Source organism: Daucus carota, chromosome 4 (genome assembly GCF_001625215.2).
Source record: "Daucus carota subsp. sativus chromosome 4, DH1 v3.0, whole genome shotgun sequence".
Taxonomy (NCBI): domain Eukaryota; kingdom Viridiplantae; phylum Streptophyta; class Magnoliopsida; order Apiales; family Apiaceae; genus Daucus; species Daucus carota.
The window spans coordinates 41,210,334-41,233,816 of record NC_030384.2 but is presented as its reverse complement, the minus strand read 5'-3'; the positions used below and the strand labels follow the sequence as shown (position 1 = coordinate 41,233,816).

Here is a 23,483-nt window from a genome sequence, read left to right as displayed (position 1 = left end):
CAAGTTATGAACCTAAGGACTCAAGTGCATCCTTACTCTGTCAAGAGCTTTACAGTATCATCGATTTGCAAGTGCCGGACATAAGCAGAGAGCATAGCATTCCAAGAAACCACGTTTTTATCTGGGATCCAGACAAACTACCTTCAAGCCTCCAAAAGCTGACCATCTCTTTGCAAATCGGAATACCATTGATACAACATTTAGGTTTGGAATCCGATAAGAGGCCGTTTGGAAACCAGCATTTCATTTCAAATGATAGGATTGAATTGTCATTTCAAATTCTCAAATTTATACTAGTGTTTGAAATTCTAAATTTCAAATGAAATCCAAATTCTCAAACAAGTTATTTGATCAAATCCAGAATTTCAAATGAAATTCATGTTTCCAAACAGGGTATTATAAATACAAAGCAGAAACCAAATCACCAATCTCCACGAACCCATCAATCATTAAGTTCCATGAAATTATGTCTTTCTCAAGCATTTCCTCAGGAAAACTTGAAGCCATGAGCATTTCACCATTCTGCGAATAACCAGCAAGCATTGCATCGATCAAACACTTCTCTTGCCTTTTCAATATTCCCACTTCTCGTATAAATTGTGATCATCAGTGTCCGTATAAAATAGTCTCTTTCACGCATGTTATTAAACAGATAGCACGCTTCTTGTATACAAGTCTCAGAATTATGGAAGGAACATGATTAAGCATTCAGCCTAGAAGCAGAGTGAATAAACACTACTGATATAAATAATAACTGTCTTAAAAGTGCATACACAATCCACTATATTCTATATTCTTGATCAAACTAAGGCATTAAGGATCTTCAACCCAGATGCTTTAGAAAATGTACATGTCAAACTTTATCTAGGCTTGCTACCATCCTGACTTCTTTCTGTTTGCCTTTCTGATTGCGATGTGGATTCAATTTCCTTTATTGCTGAACCAGTCTTGTCTTCCACATAGGGTAATACAATGACAGGAGCTGCTGGCACAGTATCCCACCGCTCCTTTACCATGCTCGTGAACTTCAGAACCATTTCTCTGCGGAACTCAAGATCCCTTGTGAAAAGATCAAATATAAGAAAAGAAAGAATGTATTTGAATGGGACGATGAGTAGGACAGTAGAACCTAATAGCAGCAACAGAGCAATCTCGGTCGTTATCTGAAAAACATGTCAACCGTTATGAGTCCCGGAAAGAAAATGAATTAATAACGCAATATAGAACAGAACTCGACAAACTAAAACAAGAATATATAGGTGGTATAATTTTTTCACATCCAGTTTTTCTATATTCAGCATTCCTATCATCAACGAGAACCTGGTAGTGCTTCAGATTTCATCAGGAGAAGAAAGAAGGCACTCTAGATCAATTTATTTACATGATTTTTTTTTTCCAGAATACAATGTTGGCAAAATAATGTACACTGATTTAGTTAGCACATTCTTTTGAGGTTCTGCACTTCTTAATGGGTCTATCGTACCATACCTGAGGTTGACCGGCAAGAACAATTGTACGTAATTTCAGAAGTGAGACGTTTAAGCGCTGTAGAAACTTTTCCATGTCCCGCATGGCTTCTTTTAGAGCTATGATCTTTTGTATAGTGTTAGAAGGTGGCTGATCACGTATAGTTACTTTTCCAAAAAATCTACCAAGGCGGCCTTGCTCTTTGAGCCCCTTCAATAATAACATGCCAGCTGCCAAGATCATCAAAGCTGTGGGGAATATATATGATAGCAAGTTCCTGCAGAAGATAGATGTAAAGGTTGTGAAACTATTTGTATCACTTTTGTGCTACCAGTTAAATAATTGCAATACAATTAAAAGAGCATGAGGCAGCATCAAACAATTAGTTCAGAAGCTAATAAGCTATGTATCACGCAACAATAGTGGACTCAATGAAGACTTTTGTGCTTGACGGATGTATAATTATTGGGATTTGAGATACTTTAGCTAATGAATTAATAACTCTGAAGTTACAGAAAAGATGCACCACTGATAGAATCAATCAGCCACAAAAGTTTGCAGCCAATCATTCTATATCCACTATCAGCAATTGTCTATTTATGGCTGTTAAATTAGTAAGAAGCAAAAGTGGTTTAAAACTTATGACTTGATAATCATTTAATCGTCAATAGACTAGCTTGACAATCTCACCGAGTGATATATGACCGCTTTTAAGAAGTGGATATAATTTTCAGGGAAGCTAAAAATGCCATAATTCCACAAGTTCAAGTCCAACCACTGTTACCAAGAATGAAAATCAATTCTACACAGATATCACCACTAGGTACAACCGTACAAGCAACACACCATCTATTGGTGAAAGTACAAAGTATCAATATATGCACTGTACCATGCTGGAAATGCATAACAAGAGTTTGCGGCCTGTGGAACATGAGGTAGTATGAGTTTCATATGCTTAACATTTGATAAAGATACAAGGTCACAGAGCTTCTCTTCTCATTCTTATGGTTTGAAGTGTCAAAGTGAAGACCATTTAAGCACATGCTTACACACAGACAGAGTCTGAGATCCAGATGTTGCGACTAAGTTTTCAAGAAAATGATAAATTCTAGTTTACCAATAATCTCAAGGCACATTGCTAAATAAGAGAGTGCTGAAATGTGAAACATGTGCTGTAATTATTATTCTTCCTTTGGTACGATATAGAAGATAGACGCAGACAGCCAGACACTAATAATCCTTTTTGTGCATTTCAGTTTTGAGTGTGCTTGTCTTTATATAGGTTTACTTGGAAACAATCCAATAGAGCATTTCTTACAAAAAATTGCAAAGTACCTACCTGAAAATAAGAGTGTACGTAATTGCAAGAAATGATGCGGTCAAATAAGGCTCTTCCCAACGCTTAAGTTTGTTAAAATTTTTGGCAATCACGGTCAAAGGAAGGGCAAGTTCCTGCAAAATATAAAGAAGGAATTGAACATAAGAAAATTTGATAAGATGTTAAGTAATAGCAAGTAACCATAGACTAAATAGACAACTGATTCAAGGCCTTTTCTACAGACAAATATTTTACATTCGACCAAACGAATGCAGCAACTATAAGTGGATAAAGATAAACCTTAAACAGGTCAATGTTACTGGGTATCCCTTCAATCATTGCAGCATCAATAGTGGCTTGTGTTTTCTCAACCACTCGATATTTCTCTCTGCATGTCTTTACTGCCTTCTCTATCAAAGTCATATCAGCAACAGCAAGGTTTTTACTCAATACTACTCCATGCTTAACTGTAGAGTTTTTCCAGAAAACAACCGACGCATTGGAAGTCCAAGAAGGTGATCTCATCCATTTCCTCAAATAAACACTTCCATCAATGTCAAACACATGATTGTTACTTTCTGATACCTCACCAGAGAGGCTCGCTCTTTGACCTGCTTGATAACCAACTTCTGGATATTTAGTAATCAGGGGTCCACCCCAACAATTTACAGCCAGAGTTTGGTAAACAATGTCTCCATGGGGTGCGTGTTGAAGATATGTGAACTGAACAAGTTTTGCAGGTTCGTCTAGAAGCTTCCGCATAAACTGAAGAGCCTGAAGCCTAGCGATACCATTATATGCATAAGTTGCGGCCTTTGAATTCCCCTTTTGAGCACCATACACATCATTTACTGATCTATCGCCATCCTTGGGACCAAACTCTTGGATGAACTTGTATAAAGATATAACTTCACTAATGAGAGCATGCCACACATCTCGCCTCATTTCACCTCCCAAGTCAACAAATTCAAGAGCCCATGGCTTCTGCCTAAAAATTGCATCAACAGGAATATAAATTAACCAACAAAAAATACAAGTTATAATAACATGATAATTGATAAGAAAAGCTGAGATCCTCCGAGTCGGGATTAAGTAGGAAGAAGCTTACTCACTCCGAACCAGAAGTGACTGATATAGCAGAATCAAAAAGGTCAGAGCCCAGAGGCCCAACCCTTGCCTTCTCTACTCGTGATTTGTGATTTGCAAGATCCATCCTGATTGGTCCCTTTTGCCTTCCCAAGCCAACTGCCTGCATTAAGATGCCATTTACAATAAAAAATGCATAACATTTAAAAGCCCTAAAATTTTACACATTTCAGAAAAGCACAAGACATACAGTAGACTTGAGCATTGCTAAAAAGCAAACAGAAATCCACCTCCCAATTGAACAAATGACAAAATGTATTAAAATTAGCATCAACTATCAGCTTACAGGTTTTGATAGATATCAGACGTGAAACGACCTATGTTAATGGTTTAAAAAAAAATGTTAAAATATGTTGTACATGAAATAGAAGACAGTGATGTAAGTAATATCCTAGAGCCTGTTTGGCTAAGCTTATGACTTATGACTTAACATGACTTATGTGATTAAAAAAGTACCTCAAACTTATTTTTAACTTTAAGCCGACTTCTGACTTATTTCTAACTTTAAGCCGGCTACTGACATATTATACAAACATACACTTTTCACCTTAAAGTCGAAAATGGCTTAAAGCCCGGGCTTTAAGCCCGGGCAAACAGGCTTTAGGTAATGGGTGACTTCAGATTCAAAGTAGTTTGTGGTCAATTTAATATCAAGTTTCTTCGCATCAGATTCTTCGGTTGGAGAACATCATGAAACATAAGAAGAATATATAAACAAAAGATAAACCAATAGTTAGGCGATGCATTAAAATTTTAAACCAATTTGCAGAAAAAATGTTTTTTTTTTCATTAATAGACTCCTTACCAATCGTCTTTTTCTTCTTTCATTAACAAAACCACTGATCATCAATTCTATAAAGTTCAGATTATGAAAATTGATGCCCTAGTCTTCTTCGTCAATATCGACTACTTGGTTTTATACACTTTAAGTTTAACACTGTGATTAACCTTAATAGAACTAGGTGCTCAATAACACACTTCAAATTACACAACAAGTTTTGGAGAAAAGAAACAGGGAAAACTAGGAGAATATCAACCAGACAGCATATAAAGGTATACCTCAAAGTAGAGTGCCTTATCAGTCAGAGTGAGCTTGCCAGGCCAGGCCATGTTATTCTCCCATTTCAGGACAGGTCGTTTCCTGCTGGAACCAAGAGTTAGGATTCTTTCACCAGGAAGACAAGGGCTTGCTTCAAACTGAAATGATTTCCTTCCTTCATGCACCCTACACTCAATCAGAGATGAATAGGAGCCTCAGTTCTAATAATTCAGAGTCAGATACTGAAAGCACATCATAAGTAATACAACGACTCAGCTATGTGATACAAACATAAGCAACAGATTGCCCAAAATTTTTTAAACATTATTATGAACTGGTTGATGCATTACATATTTAAAGCACACAAACTGTTAGAATAAAGTAAGAGACTCTTCATGTATGGTGACTTACATCACATATTGTGTGAATTATTCTTATCTATCAATTCCTCACCATGCCATAAATAATTTCTACATTAAATTAGAGGCTGAGACTTGAGAGAAGCAAGTATATAATATATTGAAGAGAGAAACAATTATCAGTATTTATATGAAATAACATTTAATCTTAGGTGTCGTTAGTTAAGTGGAAACATATATTTCATTATACTTTGTAAAATAATATATGCTAATGTGCTCTATATTTTTGACAAGTCGAAAAATAAAGCTTTTGGATTCCAGTTTTCTCCTTTTCTTCTTATATCCTACAATTTCAATGGTTTTTTTTTCAGTTTTAAAATTTATATATTGATCTGCAAAGAATACTTTGTAATGTATAGAATCTTTGCTACACACAGCTATCACAGTAGACTAATAACCAACCAACAATAATATAAAGAGAGTGTAAATAGATAAACGTTGTACTGAACAGTGATGTTAATCCAATACAACTCCGCAGCAATTCGAGAGGCGCGCTCTCAGCTACTACTCAATTACATACTTTCAAGATAAAACCCTAATCCCCTTTTTGCTCCTACTTTATACTCCTTGTTAGTAAAAGACTGCCTTACCCTTCATTTACTCAAAAATCCCCCCTTTTGCCCCTGATCACTTCTGAACACGTTTCTTCCTTCGCGTATAATTAAACTTTATAATCTGTGGATCCCCACTCCTTGCAATCTTGTTATTCTCAAACCAATCCTGCTTATACAATACTTTGATTATTTGAAATATAGGGCGTGATCCTTGCAAATTTCTCTTTTCAGCAATTAAAAATTACGGGTGAGGATTTCTGTGGCTATCTTAAATTCTTACTCTGCATCAAAAATGCTTTTCCTATTAACTATCATTGGAAAATAATCTAAAATTCAAATGAGATGTTGTGCCTGAACAATTTCGGTCACTCTCGGTTAAAAAGCCTGAATTTACAGGTTCGGGATGGAAATGCAGTTACTTTCCAATTTCCTTTTAGAATGCAATTTCGTATGAATTTAGATGTCAAAACTTAAAGAACAGGTAAAAATTATTACATAACAAAGAATCACTGCATCCTGCGTTTGCATATGAATACTATATGCACAGATTCTCTAGATTTTGCATGGTTACACCTAAGCATGACAAGCATACAACAATTTGGAAAAAAAAAAGGATATATTAATTATGTTAGAAACTGTTCTACTCATTATGAAGCTTACTTGAGAAGTTCATTGATATAAGTAGACCAAACAGCATATGAAATACCCTCTTTGCCAACAGCAAGCGCTTTGAAAAGGTTATGTGCAGTAGTCCGATCAGCAACGCCAGATATAGCGGGGGCAATACGAACAAAAGCTTCTTCTTGTATGAACCTTCTCTTTAAAGTCAATAACAAAGCTACATATCTAAGTCATGATAGTTGATAGAACATAGTAGTTTCAAGAGAACACAAATAATGCAGAGTTTACACAAACTAGTATACAGAAGCCGGGTATTTCTTTTATGTAGAGGCAGACATATTTTTATTTTTTTTCTGACAATGGGCAATGATGATGAGATAAGAAACATGCATAGCTTCCAGTGCAAAGCCATCTACAGTTCTACACAGCCTTAATATCTATCTATATTATACTACATGAGATAATCCATAGTTGGTCATATATTGAGCTAGATATAACAAAATATTAAGCCTATATTAAATTAAAATTTCGATTTAATATCATTATCAAATTGAATTCAAACCTAATTAAACACATATGGTTCTATTCATACATACACACACCAAAAACAGTCGCATACATATTATAAAAGAATATTCATACTTACAAATTTTGTTATAGGATAATCTTATATTAAATTGTTTGTTCTATCAATCAATTATTCAAATATAGAAGTCCCTGCTTTGCACAGGCTCCAGTAATGCTTGTACTTTTAAGCCGAGGTGAAACCATTGACTGCGAGACATTAGAAGACATATACTGGTCCAAGGCCATAGGCTATCAAGAACAAAATCCCATACAATACAATGCCACTGCACTCCAGCAGTCCAGCCATATGTTAGGGCCAAGTGATTTAGGGATGACATCAATTATTTTAGGGATGGCATCAATTGAAAAACAGTATCTATATTGAGTCAGTTTACAAATAAATGTAATCCTATATACATACCTGAAAAGACTCTTTAACAGAATCTTTAGCTCGCGAATCATTTGGACCACTGTAAGGCTGCTCCCACGCGAGCATAGTTATGAAAATCAGCCTTTGAAATGCAGTTTGCTGTTATAGAGGTTCAAAACCAAAAAAAAAATGTTCTATCATTAGACATTACAGATAAACATCAAAACTAGAACCAACAAGAATGGAGTGGTCCACAGCAATATGAAAAGAGTTTATATCTGAACAATTCTAATAAATATATTTTAATCATTTCACGTTCTAAGTGAAGATTCAAATTACTAAGATAATGTCCAGAATACAGTTCAGCTCGTGAAACAGTCAAACCCCAAAATCTCTGTTCATAAAGAATCTATGGAGGGAATCAAATTGGATGGAGTCTTTGCTCTTAAAATTTGGTTGTCTAGTAAAAAGTAAGAACTTAAAATTGCTTGGACACGGTTCAATCTACTGATTTAGGTAATGTAGCAGCATTTGAATGGAAAGAGGTTTAAATTGTATTTGTTACTTAATATTGAGTATGGTGACTGATATCCTCCATCCAAGATTTAAGCTTTTTTTTTTCTTTAAAAAAATTAATTTAATTTAATTTAGCATAGCGACATTATACAAAACCAGCAATGACTTTGCCAACTGATATTCTAGTCGAAGGATTTTAATGACAAAACTGAACCCCTCTTAAGAAGAGCTATCATATATACATATACACACGGCGTAAAGAGATTCTACTTGTCACTGTAGAAAGTTTTCTACCCTAACACAACAAAAACATATTCGCACGCATAAGTTGATTAATGTATCAGAACTTCCCCTCCTGTTGATTAACAGTTATGTTATTAATTCATTTTCCGAGGTACTTCTTTCTATTTATGTAGGTTTGTAGACATAAACCATAAGTAACAAAATATTCTAGGTTTTCACCTACATATCTTATTAACTTTTCCTGATTATAATTGATTTAAGTTGTGTTGCCACATAAGAAAAAAAATATTAAAAGCTTTTAGTTCATAGTCTTAGATACGATAAAAGTAATTTTGTTTTTCTTTCTTCTTTCGAGAAATTAATTTTCTATTTAACATTTAAGACGTATCGACAAACCTATAAGTTTTAGTTAAACCTCTAACTTGTCATTAGTTATACAAAAATAAAATTTTATTATATTTTTTTAAAAACAATATTCATTTATTTGTTATGTGATTAGTGATGGGGAATAAAAAAAAATTATCTATATGTTTTTAATTATTTTAAGTATATTTAGTGTAGAGTTAAATAATGTATTTATCTAAAAGTTTCATATGCAGGGTTAGGAGTTTATTAAGTACTTTATTTATAATAAAGCTCAAGCCCAATTGTTAATGGGCCTTAGTCCGGTAGTGCAAGGAGTGGGATCCACAAAATATAAAGTTTAAATATATGCAAAGGAAGAAATGCGTTCAGTAGTGATCAGGGGCAAAAAGGGGAATTTTGGAGTAAATGAAGGGCAAAGAAGTTTACTAACAAGGAGTATAAAATAGGTAGAAAGAGGGGATTAGGGTTTTATATTGAAAGTCTGTAATTGAGTGGTAGTTTTCTGGGAGAGACCGCGTCTCTCGAATTCCTGCGGAGTTGTATTGGTTAACATCAGTGTTCAGTACAACGTTTATCTATTTACACTTTCTTTATTATTGTTGTTGGTTGGTTATTAGTCTACTGTGATAGCTGTGTGTAGCAAAGTGGTTATTAGTCTACTTTCATAGGTTATTTGATTAGGATATTTGTTCCCTATATAAGCATTGTAATCCCCCAATTAGCTTTAATTATATACTTTACTAGAGTAATATTGATTGAAATAATTCTTGGATATCGTATAATTCACTGCTTTAATATAATATAATTACCATCCTGCATCAATTAATATATTACACATAAAGTATTGTTTCATTTGTTCTCCAAAGTCAAATGTATGAATATAAGACAAATTTATTTATTTTTTTTTTAAATCATTCTTCCAGGCGAAAAGAAAATCTTCGTCAAATTCTTCTATAAAGAAAATAGCATGAGAAAGAGTGTGACACTTTATTTATTAAGTTTTTTCCTCTTGAACTTCATGAACTTCAGTTTAGTTTAGTATAACAAACTAAAGTAAACATATATTAATATATAAGAAAACATGAGAGTTTCATGTAATACTTAAAATTAAACACGCAAGCAACAGTTGTAGCCATGTAGGTGAGTTTAAGGACATTTAAGTTAGAACACTATCATATGTGTGCTGTTAGGGTAGAAAAATTTCTACAGTGACAATTAGTACCTCTTTATGTTAAGGAACTGGTCTATCTAAAACTGTAAGGTCTTAGTCCCAGCCATTATATTCTAACACTCCCCTACAACCTTAAGGCCCAGAACCATTACATCCTAACACTCCCCCTTACTCGAAAGCCCATTTTGGGTCCGTGAGTTGATCACGGGACACGCCTGAGCCATGATACCATGTTAAGCAACCAGCCCGTCTAAAATCTAAAGATTTTAGAGAAAGGGTTTTTATCAAAGATTCAAAATCATTATATTCTTACCCTTTACCCTAAATATATATCTCCGGTATCAATTAAAAACAAATATTAGAACGAACATCAGGTTTTTGTCGCAACACAAACAAAACCAATTTAAAGAAACTAGAATATAAAAACCCTTAAGCATAACAAACCTTTAGGCAAGGATGGATTTCAGAACCATCTCTGGACAAGAACCTAAAGCAACAATACTCTACCAAGTTACGAGCATCATTGTACACTGATTCAGGAACAAGTCCTCGGAATATTTTCTGCATTTTCTTCCCAGTCGATCCGTTCATCCTGTGTACCTTAACCTCAATAATTGTAATCATATTCTACAGGAGAATAATTAGCTCCAAACTATAATGTAAGCAATCAACGAGATGAAAAATATGCAAGAAAAACAGGTAATTGGTTAATTTGTAGAAGTTACAACTGCCAATGACAGAATTTAACCAGAGTAAAAGTCCGACTTTCATATCATTCTCCATATTCAAAACTTCACATGCAATATGCAAATCAGATAAAGCCTACTAAAAAGTTTTCCACTCTATCATAATCTCAGACAGAAAAGTAGATGATGATTAAGTAATGCAACAGACTGTTAAACACATAATTAAAGATAGTGCAGTCAAAGCTGATTATACTCTGAGCAAGTCTTTCTAGTAGATAGGCCCTTCATCATAAAACCACGACAAGTAAACAAACAATTTAACTTATTACAGATTCCTTGAACATGCCAACTTACCTCCCAAATAAATTATAAACACTAAACAAGCAACACTCAATTATTTTTTTTGAACACTTCTAGAGCTATTCCATATATTTCTTCGCGGTTCTTCATCCTTATTAGGCTATTATGGCTAAATAAGTGATGAAGTTAATACTTGCAATGAATTTTCAATATTACGCAACAAATTCACTGTTGAAGTTTAAAAAACACATTTAGCCATCAAATGGAGATCCTTGTAAGTAGAATAGATGATGTTGCTGAGTACCTTACCTGCTAAATTGCTCAATGGAAGTTATAGCAGTTACGGATAACGTCCCTTTTGGTGTTCTGCTATCAATAGTCTGTTCTGCCATAAAATTGTCCTCGATGTCCAAAGTATCATATGCATCTCCACTATTTGGGGTTATATCATTAACATTTTTTACCAGGGGAGTAGCAACTTCACTAAAAAGATTTTGTGTCCTTGACACCCATAGGTTGAAGGTTGACTGTACTGCTTCTGCCAAGAAAAAATGTCTTATCTTTTCGCAGAAACAAAGATGATACAATAATGAATAACTTAGTAATGAAAGAACAATTTCATAAGGCATCTCAGTCTCGTAAACAGAATTAGACGGAGCTCAATCTTTCACGTATATTTCTCCAAACACAAAACCAGTGCTCGTTATTAAATTTTGATGACTTAATGCAGTTCGATATAATAAAGAATAAGATTTAACACAGGTCATAACAAGAGTAAAATCTGAACTATGCTCAAGCTATATGATTTTACAAGTGGACAGTATCCAAATCTTGTTAGATCTTTATCTTCAATCACATTACATATAGAACGCTAGCTTATAATAAAATTCTGGTACACTGTACAGTTTGCAGGACATGTAACATCCCATCCCACAGACTACTAAGTGAACCTAAAAATGATAATCTTATAAGGCCTGCAGTGGGCATGGTGAATTAGCTAAGCCAGTGAAACTCAGACTTTGGATTTAAAATAGATCCAAAACTTTTTTTTGAGAGCAAGGTTTGAATAGGAATGTAGCATATCTCAAAAAGGCTAGAGGGACAAAGATATGATGATTATATTCATAAAAAGGACAGGAATGGGTGAAATTAGGTTGTATCTGAAATTAGACAAAACCTAACTTATAACCTTGTTAGCATTTGCACTCATGGTTTAGAATTTAGACACAGTTCCCTACAACTTATAAACATGAGCTCTAAGTAAAGTCAGCCATAAGTAACCTCAAATGAAAGACAGATAAATGTTTTGTGATCATCAAGTTATACGAGTTTCGAGAACACGAGGACAACCCCCCCCCCCCCCCCCCCCCCCCCTCCCGCTAGTCCCTTTATTTAATAGCACTAAGTCTCCTCGAAATAGAAGCTACATATGTACCTCCAATATGTGAAGGCACAGTAAATGCCTAATGCATCATAATTGTCTGTGAGATATACTGCTATCACTTTATAAACATCCATATTAACTTAAGACAGAGAATTTGGAATTTTTAAATAAAACTAGAGTAATTGAGGTATTTGAGCTAATGTAATGGTAAAAGGTAGCAATAATGCTAAGACGACAATCACAAAATTCTCCATACAGGTGATATTATTTAAAAAGAAGTCAAACAAGGAAGAGAGTGTTGAAGTTGATTGGATATTTGTTGTCCACGGTGAAGCTTAGTTGCTATTAAAAACATTGAATAAGATCGAGTTGATAATAGTGAAATAAATCAAAGAGGCAATTCAAAGTAAGTTAACAGTCAAACATTTCTCTAAATGATTACCCAACATTTTATTAAAACACACATACACACATTCTAACAAACAAAAGTATGACACTTGAAATGGGTACAAAGAGAAAAGAGCAATTGAAAGGCATAATTTCAGTGCAAGATACACACAAACACAAACAGAGAGGGAGGGAGAGAGGTTACTGGTATCAATATCTCTGAACTTCCATTTAGTGCTATCACCAGGGAGCTTAAAGTGAAACTTCTTGTGTTTGTCTGTTGATGAAGATGAAGGTTTCTTGTTATCACAACATACTATTCTTCTCAAATCTTGATCATGCTGATGATTATAATGATATGGAGTCGCGGGAAACAATGGCGACACTTTAACCAAATACTTTGAGTGCATCTTCGTGTGTGTTTTTTCAAGATTCAAGATGCTGCTGCTTTTTGGGCTTCATTATTCGACAAGAACAGAGTTGGGTTTTGCTGGTAATCAAGATATACACACACAAACTGTAAGATTATTACAATATAGGTAGATCAGATTAAGTGATTTTGGATTTTGCTTCTCCACAGAGACGGACTTGTGAATAACGTGTGCTTTATTTCTCTGCTGTGATTGTTTTGGTCGACTGGTAAAAACAAGTGTTTCTGGATACAATTCGTTGCAGTTTAACCAACCTGACCTGTCAACGAGCCCGCCTGATAAAATTTACTTACGGTGACTCGGTAATTTTGACATATTAATCATTTGGGTCTTTCTAGTGTGTGCCCAAGGGCACACATTAAGCACTAAATTTGATGAGTTTAGTGGATTTTGATTGGTGGAGTTGGTGTAAATGCAAGGGGGGTCATCCATATTTATGATTACATGACCAATAAGAATGCACCAAACTCATAAAAATTAGTGCTTAGTGTGTGCCCTTGGGCACACCATAGAAAAACCGTAATCATTTTTAGGTATTAAAAATGTAATAATATATATATATATATATATATATATATATGTATGTATGGATAATTTATAATTTATACATAATTTTTATAAAATAAAAATTAGGTCACTGCAAAAAAAAAATATTGGCAACAATTGAAAACTAAAATATTTTGAATATCATCTCTAGCAGTATACTAAGTAGATTCCTGAATATATGATAAACAATTCAAATCCTAAAAAATAGGAATTCTATATTAATTGACAACTCCAATAATAATAGGGATCTTTTTAAAAATACCCATCTGTAAAATTAGTTTTTTAAAAATACTACCATCTTTTTCATTGTTTTTAAAAATACCTTTTCATAAATATTTTTTTTCAAAAATACGATTTGCAACTTTTGCAACCTCATTTGCAACCTTGGGCGGCGCAGCCGTAAAAGTTGCAAATGAAGCTGCAAAAGTTGCAAATGAGTTTGCAAAAGTTGCAAATGAGGTTGCAAAAGTTGCAAATAAAAATGGAAAGTTGCAACTGTTGCAACTGTTGCAACTGCAATTGCAACTAGTTCAACTGAAAACTGTAAGTTGCAAATGAGGTTGCAAATAGGGGTGTTCGCGGTGCGGGCGGTGCGGTTTTTTCCTAAAACCGCGAACCAACCCGCGCATGCGGTTTGAGAAAAATCATAAACCACAACCGCACCGCGTAATATAAAAACCGCGTAAACCACACCACAAAATTGCGGTGCGGTGTGGTGCGGTTCATGCGGTTTGCGTGGTTTAGACATTCAAAATATTTATACTTTTGAATGACAATATAAATATAATTTTAAACTATACGTATTTAAAATAATATACACACACACAAATTAGGAGTTAAGGATACTCATCAAAAGAAATGTAAACTAAAATATGAAAATGATAATGACAGAGATGAAAAGATTTCAACACTAACAAGTTATTTCATTGAAAGCAAATATAATTATAATATTTAATTTGTCGTCTTAGAACTAATCTTAATTTGTATTAAAAAATTATTAAAATTAAGTTGAGTAAATTGAACATATATATACACACATATGAGATAACATCATAATAAATAATCTATATATATAATATAAATATTTGTAATTATATGTGATATATTTTTATATATTAGAATAAAGCGGTGCGGTGCGGTTTGAACCGCGTTTGTATAATATCAAACCGCAACCCGCACCGCACCGCGCGGTTTGTTAAAATTTCAACCCGCAACCGCACCACGAAAAAGAAAAACCGCATTTTGTGGTGTGGTGCGGAGCGGTGCGGGCGGTTTATGCGGTGTGGGCGGTTTGATGAACACCCCTAGTTGCAAAAGTTGCAAATGAGGTTGCAAATGAAGTTGCAACTTTTGCAACTGCTGCAACTGCAGTTGCAACTTCATTTGCAACCTCAGTTGCAACTAAATGCAACTGAAAACTATATATAGTTGTAAATGAGGTTGCAAAAGTTGCAAATGAGGTTGCAACTGCAGTTGCAACTTTTGCAACCTTAGTTGCAACTAAATGCAACCGAAAACTGTAAGTAACAACAGATGTATGGTGTGCCCCTGGCGGGGCCATTAGATTACAATAGAATCAACTGAATGCAACCATATGCAACTGAATGCAACCACATATGCAACACGGCTGGCGCCGCCTGTAGTTGCAAATGAGGTTGCAAAAGTTGCAAACAGTATTTTTGAAAAAAAAAATTTATGAAAAGGTATTTTTAAAAATAATTCTGGAAGGTAAAATTTTTTAAAACAATAAAAGAAAAGGTAGGTAGTTTTGTAGATTTCCCATAATAATATTTATTTGTTTTTCTTATTATTATTATAATATTAAATTCAAATTCTTTTAACAAAAAGATAATAAAAAAAGGGTTAAATATCAAAATGGTCACTGAAGTGGAGTACATATATCACTTTGCTCACTAATCTTATCGGCGTCTCATTTTAATCATTAAAGTCACAATAAATATCAATCAAGTACCTCCAAATTAAAGTTCAAGGAGTAAAAATATTATTTATAGAGTTTGACACATTATTTTTGAATACTATCACAACCAAGTAAAAGTTTATGATTTTTACTATTTATGATAATATATTTAGATTTTTTAAATTTTATTTACTATTTATTTTTTATTATATTAATACATTTTTTATTTTAATTAATAATAAATACTAAATAAAATTGATAAAATCTGAATAAATTGTCATAAATAATAGAAGTCATAACGTTTTACATGGTTGTGGTAGTATTCAAAAATAATGTGTCAAACTCTATAAATAATATTTTTACTCCTTGAACTGAAATTTGGAGGTGCTTGATTGATATTTATTGTGACTTTAATGATTGAAATGAGACCCCGATAAGATTAGTGAGCAAAGTGATATATGACCTCAACTTCAGTGACCACTTTGATATTTAACCCAATAAAAAAATATGGAAAAGAGTGTACAAACGTAAGAGTTGGATATTTAATTATTAAAAAATAAATGAGGAGTGAGTTAGGATAATGAATTTTAAAATTTAAGAAATGAGCAGGGATATGAATATTTATCCACATTTCTCAAAATTGTAACTTAACATCGTATAGCTAATCTGCTGCTGGAGATTGCTCTCGAGAAATATCACTGCACCACACCAAAACACCGGATCGTCGTGCGTCTAACTCAAAACTTACACACGAAACTTCATATTCCATTTTGTTTTTTTTCCTTTTTTCAAAAGAATTATTTTAATAATTCATGATAAATTATGTTTTACACTCAAAACATCATTTTAAATAACGTTTTGAATTTTAAAAATAGAAATCATGGTAACTCAGAATAAAGTAGTGTTTAACACTCAAAACACAACTTAAAATAATATTTTGAACCAAAAAACATTACTTTAAGTAGCGCTTTTAATTTTAAAAAAAAATTAAAAAAAAAGTTTTTGCCTGAAACGCTACAGGATATAATATTTTGTATAAACAATAATAATATTAAGATTTGTCCATGTTAATTAAACTTGTTGAGTTTTTGGCATTAAGAGTTGACACTTTCATCCTACCTATATAATCAGATTTAAAGTGACGAGGCTTGAGCTCTTTCGCTGATTTATGGTTTAATGTGATTTATATGATAAACTGAGAGTTTAAATTGTCTATTTGGACAAGTTTTGATTTATTGATGACTGGTGAGTTATTAAAAATATAATAATAACAATAAAAGTGATTTATAGGTAACTTATGTATTATGAGACATTTTTATCAGAAAAAATTAATTTACTGAAAAAAATATGTCAAACTAACTTCCAACTTTAAATAATTTTTAACTTATCTAACTTCAACTTGTGACTTATTACACAAACAAATAATTTTTAATTTAAAATTTGAAAGTGACAAAAAATCCGGATTTTAAACTCAGGCGCACTTAAAAATAATGACGTCCGAGGCATAATTAGATAGCTTCAGAGGAAAATAACTCAAAATATTTAAAATAGAAAACCACGGCATCTTATTAACAAACATTCAAACAAAAACCGGTACAAAACTACTCCATCTTATTAACAAACAACAAACCAGTCATCGATCAAACAAAAGCACTAAAGTGGGTGATATTAGGAAGAAAAGAAGTTCGATGGCTAATAAGGATTACATAAAACTTTATTTATATAGTGGTTACATGATTTCATATGCAGCAGCCCAACACTTGATGCTGATTAAGGTTAAGTCGCGGTAATGGCTATCTTCATTTGAGCTTCACAGTGTCCAGGAAAGTTGCATATGAAGAAGTTACGGCCTCTAGCAAGTGTGATTCTGTCGTTTCCGGTTTGATATACTTTGGCACCTCGTGGGGTAACACAACTCCGATAACCCCGTTTGTTTACCTTCACCACATTGTGGAGCGATGGGTTGTACTTGAACACTACAAAAAAAAAAATAAAAAAATCGTTACTAATGAGCAAAATACAAAGTGGTGGCCGAAATTAATCAGTTTTGCACTTTAGTGACCCGAGTTTTAAATTCACTATATAATGACCATACATTTTTTCAAGTTTCAAAGAAATCGTGAAGGACTACTTTCATAAAAAAAAGAAAGATCAGTATTTTTCTAAAAAATGAATTTAAACAATAGTTGGTCACCTATTATAAATTTGAAGTTACGGTGATTAAAAAATGAAATTAAACAAAGTTTGTCAACCAATTTATACTCTACTTCATTACTAATTAATTGTTCAAAAAATCATCAGACAGATACTCCTAGAGCTGGTTGCCTAGCTTTAGAACAGAGAAGACCCCAGAACACTTTATAACTGAAGTAAAAAATAATAAACTGAAGTAACAAGATAACTTGATATTCACCTAGTACATCGCCGGCTTTAAAGTGTTTAGCATCGGGCCAGCGAATTGTGTTAAAGTTCCATCCACCGGCGCCTCCGACCTTGTAGACAGCAGCTTCAGCCACTTGATTATGCAGCAGCAGCACCAAGCAAAGCACCAATGCTGCTGGAACAGCTGCTCTGCCTCTTCCCATGGACATGTTACTTTTAACACCCAAAAAGAATATTATAGAATGTATTCTTGTTTCTCTCTTATTTTTAGTTGTATTTGTATACTCTAATGGATGATCTTGTTTGGCCCTTTATATCAATCTCGTTACAGCTCTGTTTTGACTTTGGCAACTAGATATACAAGTAAAAATGAACAAATCACATTTTTCAAGATAAACCAAGGGATTCATTTTCCCACTTGGTATAAAGTTATGGAAGACTAACTGAGAAGTGTAGGTCAAAATATGTGACTACAAGTCTGCAAAGTGTGAAAAGAAGACACGATATTCTGTGCATGATATGCATGGGTGCAGCACTGCTGCTGCTATTTTGTGGTTCTGGGCAGGGGTACGAGAGCTACTATGGTCTATGGATATCATACTTCTTAATCCACCAAATTAGAATTTCTCAGTTCAATCAGCTCACTTTTGTTCTGTCAAAGTTCAGTCGGTTAGCAGATGGAAAAATAATGTGCCTTCTAGACTCGTATTCAATTATTGTGGTTTGATTTATTTGATCACCAAGAAATTTATTTATTTATCCAAAAATATACTTATTTAGTATGGAGACTCATGTATCTAGATTTTGAAATCATACTAAAACTAGTGTCTAGCATGGAGACTCATGCTAGGCACGGGTCCTATTTAGCAAAATCGAATCGGAATCGAAAAATTGAATCGTGTAATTTTGGTTCGGTTCGGTCTTGATTTTAAAATAAATTTTAATTCAATCCTTTTAAAAAATATTTCAATCCAGACCGAATAAAACAATAGTCCAAATAATATATATATAAATTTATATTTATATTATATATTCTATATCTTATATGTCATAATTATAATATACATTTTGGTAGAGAAAGTTTGTACTTGTTCATCATCATACAAACAGTTATTTTCATCTTGTGTTGTTGGACTTATTGTTGCTTGAACACTAGTTTAAAGAATCGAAAACAAATACAGTTTATTATACTTGTATTCAACCCCTCTTGTATAAGTACTTGCTTACCAAGATCTCATTTGGACGCGAGATATTTATATTTATTCTTGAACATGTAATCACCAAGCTAAACTCAACGTCCCAACTAAGAATAAAGTAAAGAAGATATCAAACAATAAAGCAATCTACATGTTTTAAAAAGAATTTGTTATTCTAGTTATTAAAAAAGTTATTGTTATTCAAATTTTTTTGCATAACGTATGAATATTATATTCCCCCTATAATATCTTGTTTGATTCAATCGACTCTAAAAATCTTGTCGTTCCAAACAAACAATATATTTAAAAAAATCGATACACTACTCGTACTGAAATCTTTCCATAAGAGCTAGAGAAGAAATTTACAAATATTCGATCTCATGGGCAGACATGGACCTTGTCTTCACTGTGGAATAGAGCGTAAGGCTTCTGAACCATTATACTTCGGGTTCTCATTAAAATATTATCTTTCAAATCATATTTTTTATCTTATCATACATTATTTTGTCGTTGTAGTTTGATATATATTTCATTGAATAAATTTACAAGTGATCATGGATTAAAATGTTACTCGAATCATATCGAGTAACTTATAATTAGATCTTGACAACAGCCAATGTTAAGAGTCAATTTATATCTCTTTCAACATTATAAAGTTGCAGGTGATATCCAAACATGGATATTATCAAGCAACTTTTAATGTGAATTTTAATTTTGCAAGAAAAAACCCCTGTCGCGAAATTAAAAGTGTAAGCATAGTTAAAAGTTGTTGATATCAATGAATAGATTCTCTTAATGCCTTCTTCGGCCTGGAGGCAATTTGGAGTAAAATGTCGTGTTTGTGTCAGTAATTGGGTTAATTTCGGGTCAAATTAAAATCACTTAAAACTCAATAACACTGAAAAATGAAGTTTTTAGAAATAAAATTCTAATTTCGGGTCCAATTCGGGCTAATCGGGTGATTTTCGGTTTTCATCTTAGTAAAATGAGGTTGCAGATTGGGTCGATTTCGCGTTGGATTTGAGGTCGTGTCTGGTATTGCCACCCCTTGAGTTCGGCACTAGGAATGCATTATTAATTTATTATTATTTTGATTTGGCACACATATATTTGGATTATTAAAAGAATTTGGATGGATATAAAGCTATCAAATACAAACATAAATTTAAAAATTTGAAATAACGAATTAATTTATTTAATTTGGAATTCATTATTTGAAAGAAATTTCATGTTTCCAAATATATTCAGAAAGACTTTTAGGGGGCAACAAATTTTTTCGAACCTTTAATATTGGAGAAATAAATAAGTATCAAGAAAACAAATCATCTATGTTATTTTAGGACAACAAATAACTAGCTACTATTTAGATGGATGACGTAACAATATAAGGTTCAGGTTTTTGGTGAAAAACCTACTACAATAATGGACCTCCTGCAACCATTATCATCATCTTTTATGGCTTACCACCACCGCTTACCATCGCTAATAGCCACCATAATTATCACAACTAGTGGCTACTTGTCACCATCACACACTTTTTCTCATCACTTACTACTATCACGAGCTTCCTGATCATCAATAATCGACCACCAATGTTAACATAAAGTAGATTTTCTTGATTATGAAGAATAAAAATTGTTGATTAGTATATAAAACAGTGATTAGTGTAGTAGAAACTAGTGATTCTAGTAGCTCTAAATAATGACCGTGGAACTGGTTTTCAATTTCTATTTGTTCACTAGTCGATATGTATATATGTGTGTGCATTTGATTTGAGAATGAGTGCTATATTGTAAACGCCCCGCCCACGAGTTCCCTTGTAAATTTACAAACACCGATGATTTGGCTAGGTTATTATTGCTAAAGCAATGTACCATTTTTTATTTATGAATTGTGTTTTTCTATTCTTTGGAACAGACACAGTACTTTGGAGAGCAGGACCACCGGAAAAATCATGTTTGTGCAATGCATGTGGAACCTGGTGGAGAACAAAAGGATCCCTGGGAGATTATATCCCAAGGCATGGAATCCATGAACAAAGTTCACTTATCCACCAGCGGAGAGCTATGCCCGTCAAAGAAGTGACAAATAATCAATCTGGTTCAGGACTCGTGGAGTCAATCCAAAACAGCTGCCCTGATACTAGACTTCCTGCTGCAGGTAAGAAATTTTCTGTGATGTTGAATTTACTTTAATAGATTTAGAGATTACCTTAAAATTAATGTCTATATATATATAATACTTTCAAAAATATTTAAAAAATTTGAAAACCACAGGCACGTTATGTCATCATTCATCACTACTCATAATCTTCTTAAGTTTTTTTTTTTAAATACATTAACACAAACACAATTGCTCTCACACACATAAAATATATATAAATTTATACTCACTCCGTCCCATTCAAATACTCTATTTTTGGCACGCTTTTTAAGAATTTTTTTAAAATATAACTCCATAACACATTTTTAAATAATTTAGTTTATTTATCCAACTACAAGCTAAAGGTTAGTTCAGTGATATTTTAATTTATTTATCCATTTGGCATTTTGATAAACAAATTCCAAATTTGCTTGTTCTGTTTTCACCACCCTATTTTGTCGCACTTATCTTACAAACTTGACTATTGTTCCCTCGTGTGTATCACTCACAATTTATAAGAATCATCTTATATAAAGTCTATTAAAAGATAAATATTATTATATTAATCTCATTATTCATCAAATATATAATTAATAAATCAAAAAAATAAAATTTCATTATTTTTACAGACTAGTCTTCCTGCACAGAAGTGCCGTCTCCCTTGAAGTTTGAAACACAAACTAAGCTTCCTATTTATAAGCGTATAGTACATGCAGTCAGATCATCGGTTATTATGTTATAGTAGTAGTACTTATTACAAGCCTCCTAAAATTGACATGTTTTATAACCAGGATATTTTTCTTGTGTCACATGTTACACCACCTTTTATTATTGAATTCACCAGCTCTGTTCACCTTATTTTCTCGCGCGATTGAGTTAAGGTCCGTTCACAGACAGCTGCTGCAGCGCTGCTAGTGTACAAGATAATAAACATATGTTCTTGTAATTATGTCTATCAAACATCTTTAAAGCGAATTGAGATCTTCATTCAACATTTAGAAATCCTGGAAGCTTTTCTTTAACTTAGTGCTGTAGTGTGAAACCATATTATATATAATTTCAAACTCAGTCCTTAATATAGATCAACCCTTTTAGTTAAACACAAATAAGTGCTCTAAATTTCCTTCCAAACACCATCACATATTTATTTATCTTATCTGCAAACCAGGATGAATCATTTGACTGCTTATTTTTGTCAACCTTAATATCCAAGATTTCATGGATCTTGTTTCATTGGCTACCTAAAACCTAAAACTTCTGCTTTTTTTGACGGGGAATCCTTAAAGTAAAATCATGGGTGCATACCACCATGCTAGACCCAAAACCATGTAAATCAAGTGTTTTTTATACTGAGAGGTGTGGCCCCCAAAAACTTCTTCATTTATGTTTATATCAGGAGAGTTTGACATTCTAACAATCTCTCTGTGATAACAAAATCGAAAAGTACAACATATTTACTTATATTTCTTGCATGCAGCAAAAGATAAAGTTAAAGGTTTTTCAATATTCAGCTTCAAAGTTCCGAGAAGAAAGAGATCGGTGCTCCCACAGTACTGTTTGACAGGCATCGGAAGACTTCACCGACAACTACTTGAGATCCAAGATGAACAACAATCTGAAGCAAATACATCAGTTGCTGGTGAAGAAGAAAATGATGTGCTCATTGATAACACCAATTGGATGCATGATGTCTGGAAATGAGATCACTCGTGCAGATATGTTGCTTAAATTAGACCCGGCAAATTTTCACACGACACGAATACACGACACGAAAACGACACGAAAATTTAGTGTTTGTGTTTGCATTTTGAGTACACGACACGAAAAGGTACACGACACGAAGTACACGACTGAGATGTCGTGTCGGTTTTGTGTTTACCCTTCGGGTACACGACACGACACGAGGTACACGAAATAAATATAATTTAATAGTTAAATATTAATATTTAATTATAAATATGTATATTTATAATAAATATATGTATATTTTCTTTTAAAATAATACATAGTTTATAATATTGTAAGTGTAAATGATTTAAATATATATATTTCATACTATTTTGTAATTTTTTTGCCTAGAAATCTAATATTTACATTAATTTATATATTTATTTATATTTATATTTAAATTCGATTTTACACGAAACACGACACGAGAACGACACGAAAACGGAGGTACACGACACGAAAATACACGAACGCTAAACGGGTCGGTTTTGTGTTTGGCCTTTGAGTACACGACACGAAAAGGTACACGACACGAAAGTACACGATCTGCACGAATTGCCAGGTCTAGCTTAAATAGCCATCTTTG

At 33.1% G+C, this 23,483-nt stretch overlaps 2 protein-coding genes across 3 annotated transcripts; both read right to left on the bottom strand.

Annotated features, from left to right (window-relative positions):
• Nucleotides 1–725: 725 nt before the first annotated feature.
• LOC108218647 (uncharacterized) lies at nt 726–13,211 on the bottom strand. 2 transcript variants are annotated; one of them, XM_017391680.2, is made up of 11 exons: nt 12,760–13,211; nt 11,093–11,321; nt 10,242–10,389; nt 7,553–7,660; nt 6,604–6,761; nt 4,991–5,156; nt 3,898–4,034; nt 3,086–3,773; nt 2,807–2,919; nt 1,489–1,744; nt 726–1,163 (listed from the first exon to the last, which is right to left on the bottom strand). In XM_017391680.2, the coding sequence occupies exons 1-11, from the start codon at nt 12,962–12,964 to the stop codon at nt 861–863; spliced, it is 2,511 nt and encodes an 836-aa protein (XP_017247169.1). In that variant the 5' UTR covers nt 12,965–13,211; the 3' UTR covers nt 726–860. The 2 variants fall into 2 exon arrangements, with proteins under 2 accessions (XP_017247169.1, XP_017247170.1); XM_017391681.2 differs by having other exon boundaries at nt 11,093–11,315; nt 12,760–13,115.
• Nucleotides 13,212–17,225: 4,014 nt separating this feature from the next.
• Nucleotides 17,226–18,040, bottom strand: LOC108216523 (basic blue protein). Its single transcript, XM_017389304.2, has 2 exons — nt 17,863–18,040; nt 17,226–17,425 (listed from the first exon to the last, which is right to left on the bottom strand). The coding sequence occupies exons 1-2, from the start codon at nt 18,038–18,040 to the stop codon at nt 17,226–17,228; spliced, it is 378 nt and encodes a 125-aa protein (XP_017244793.1).
• Between the last annotated feature and the right edge of the window lie 5,443 nt (nt 18,041–23,483).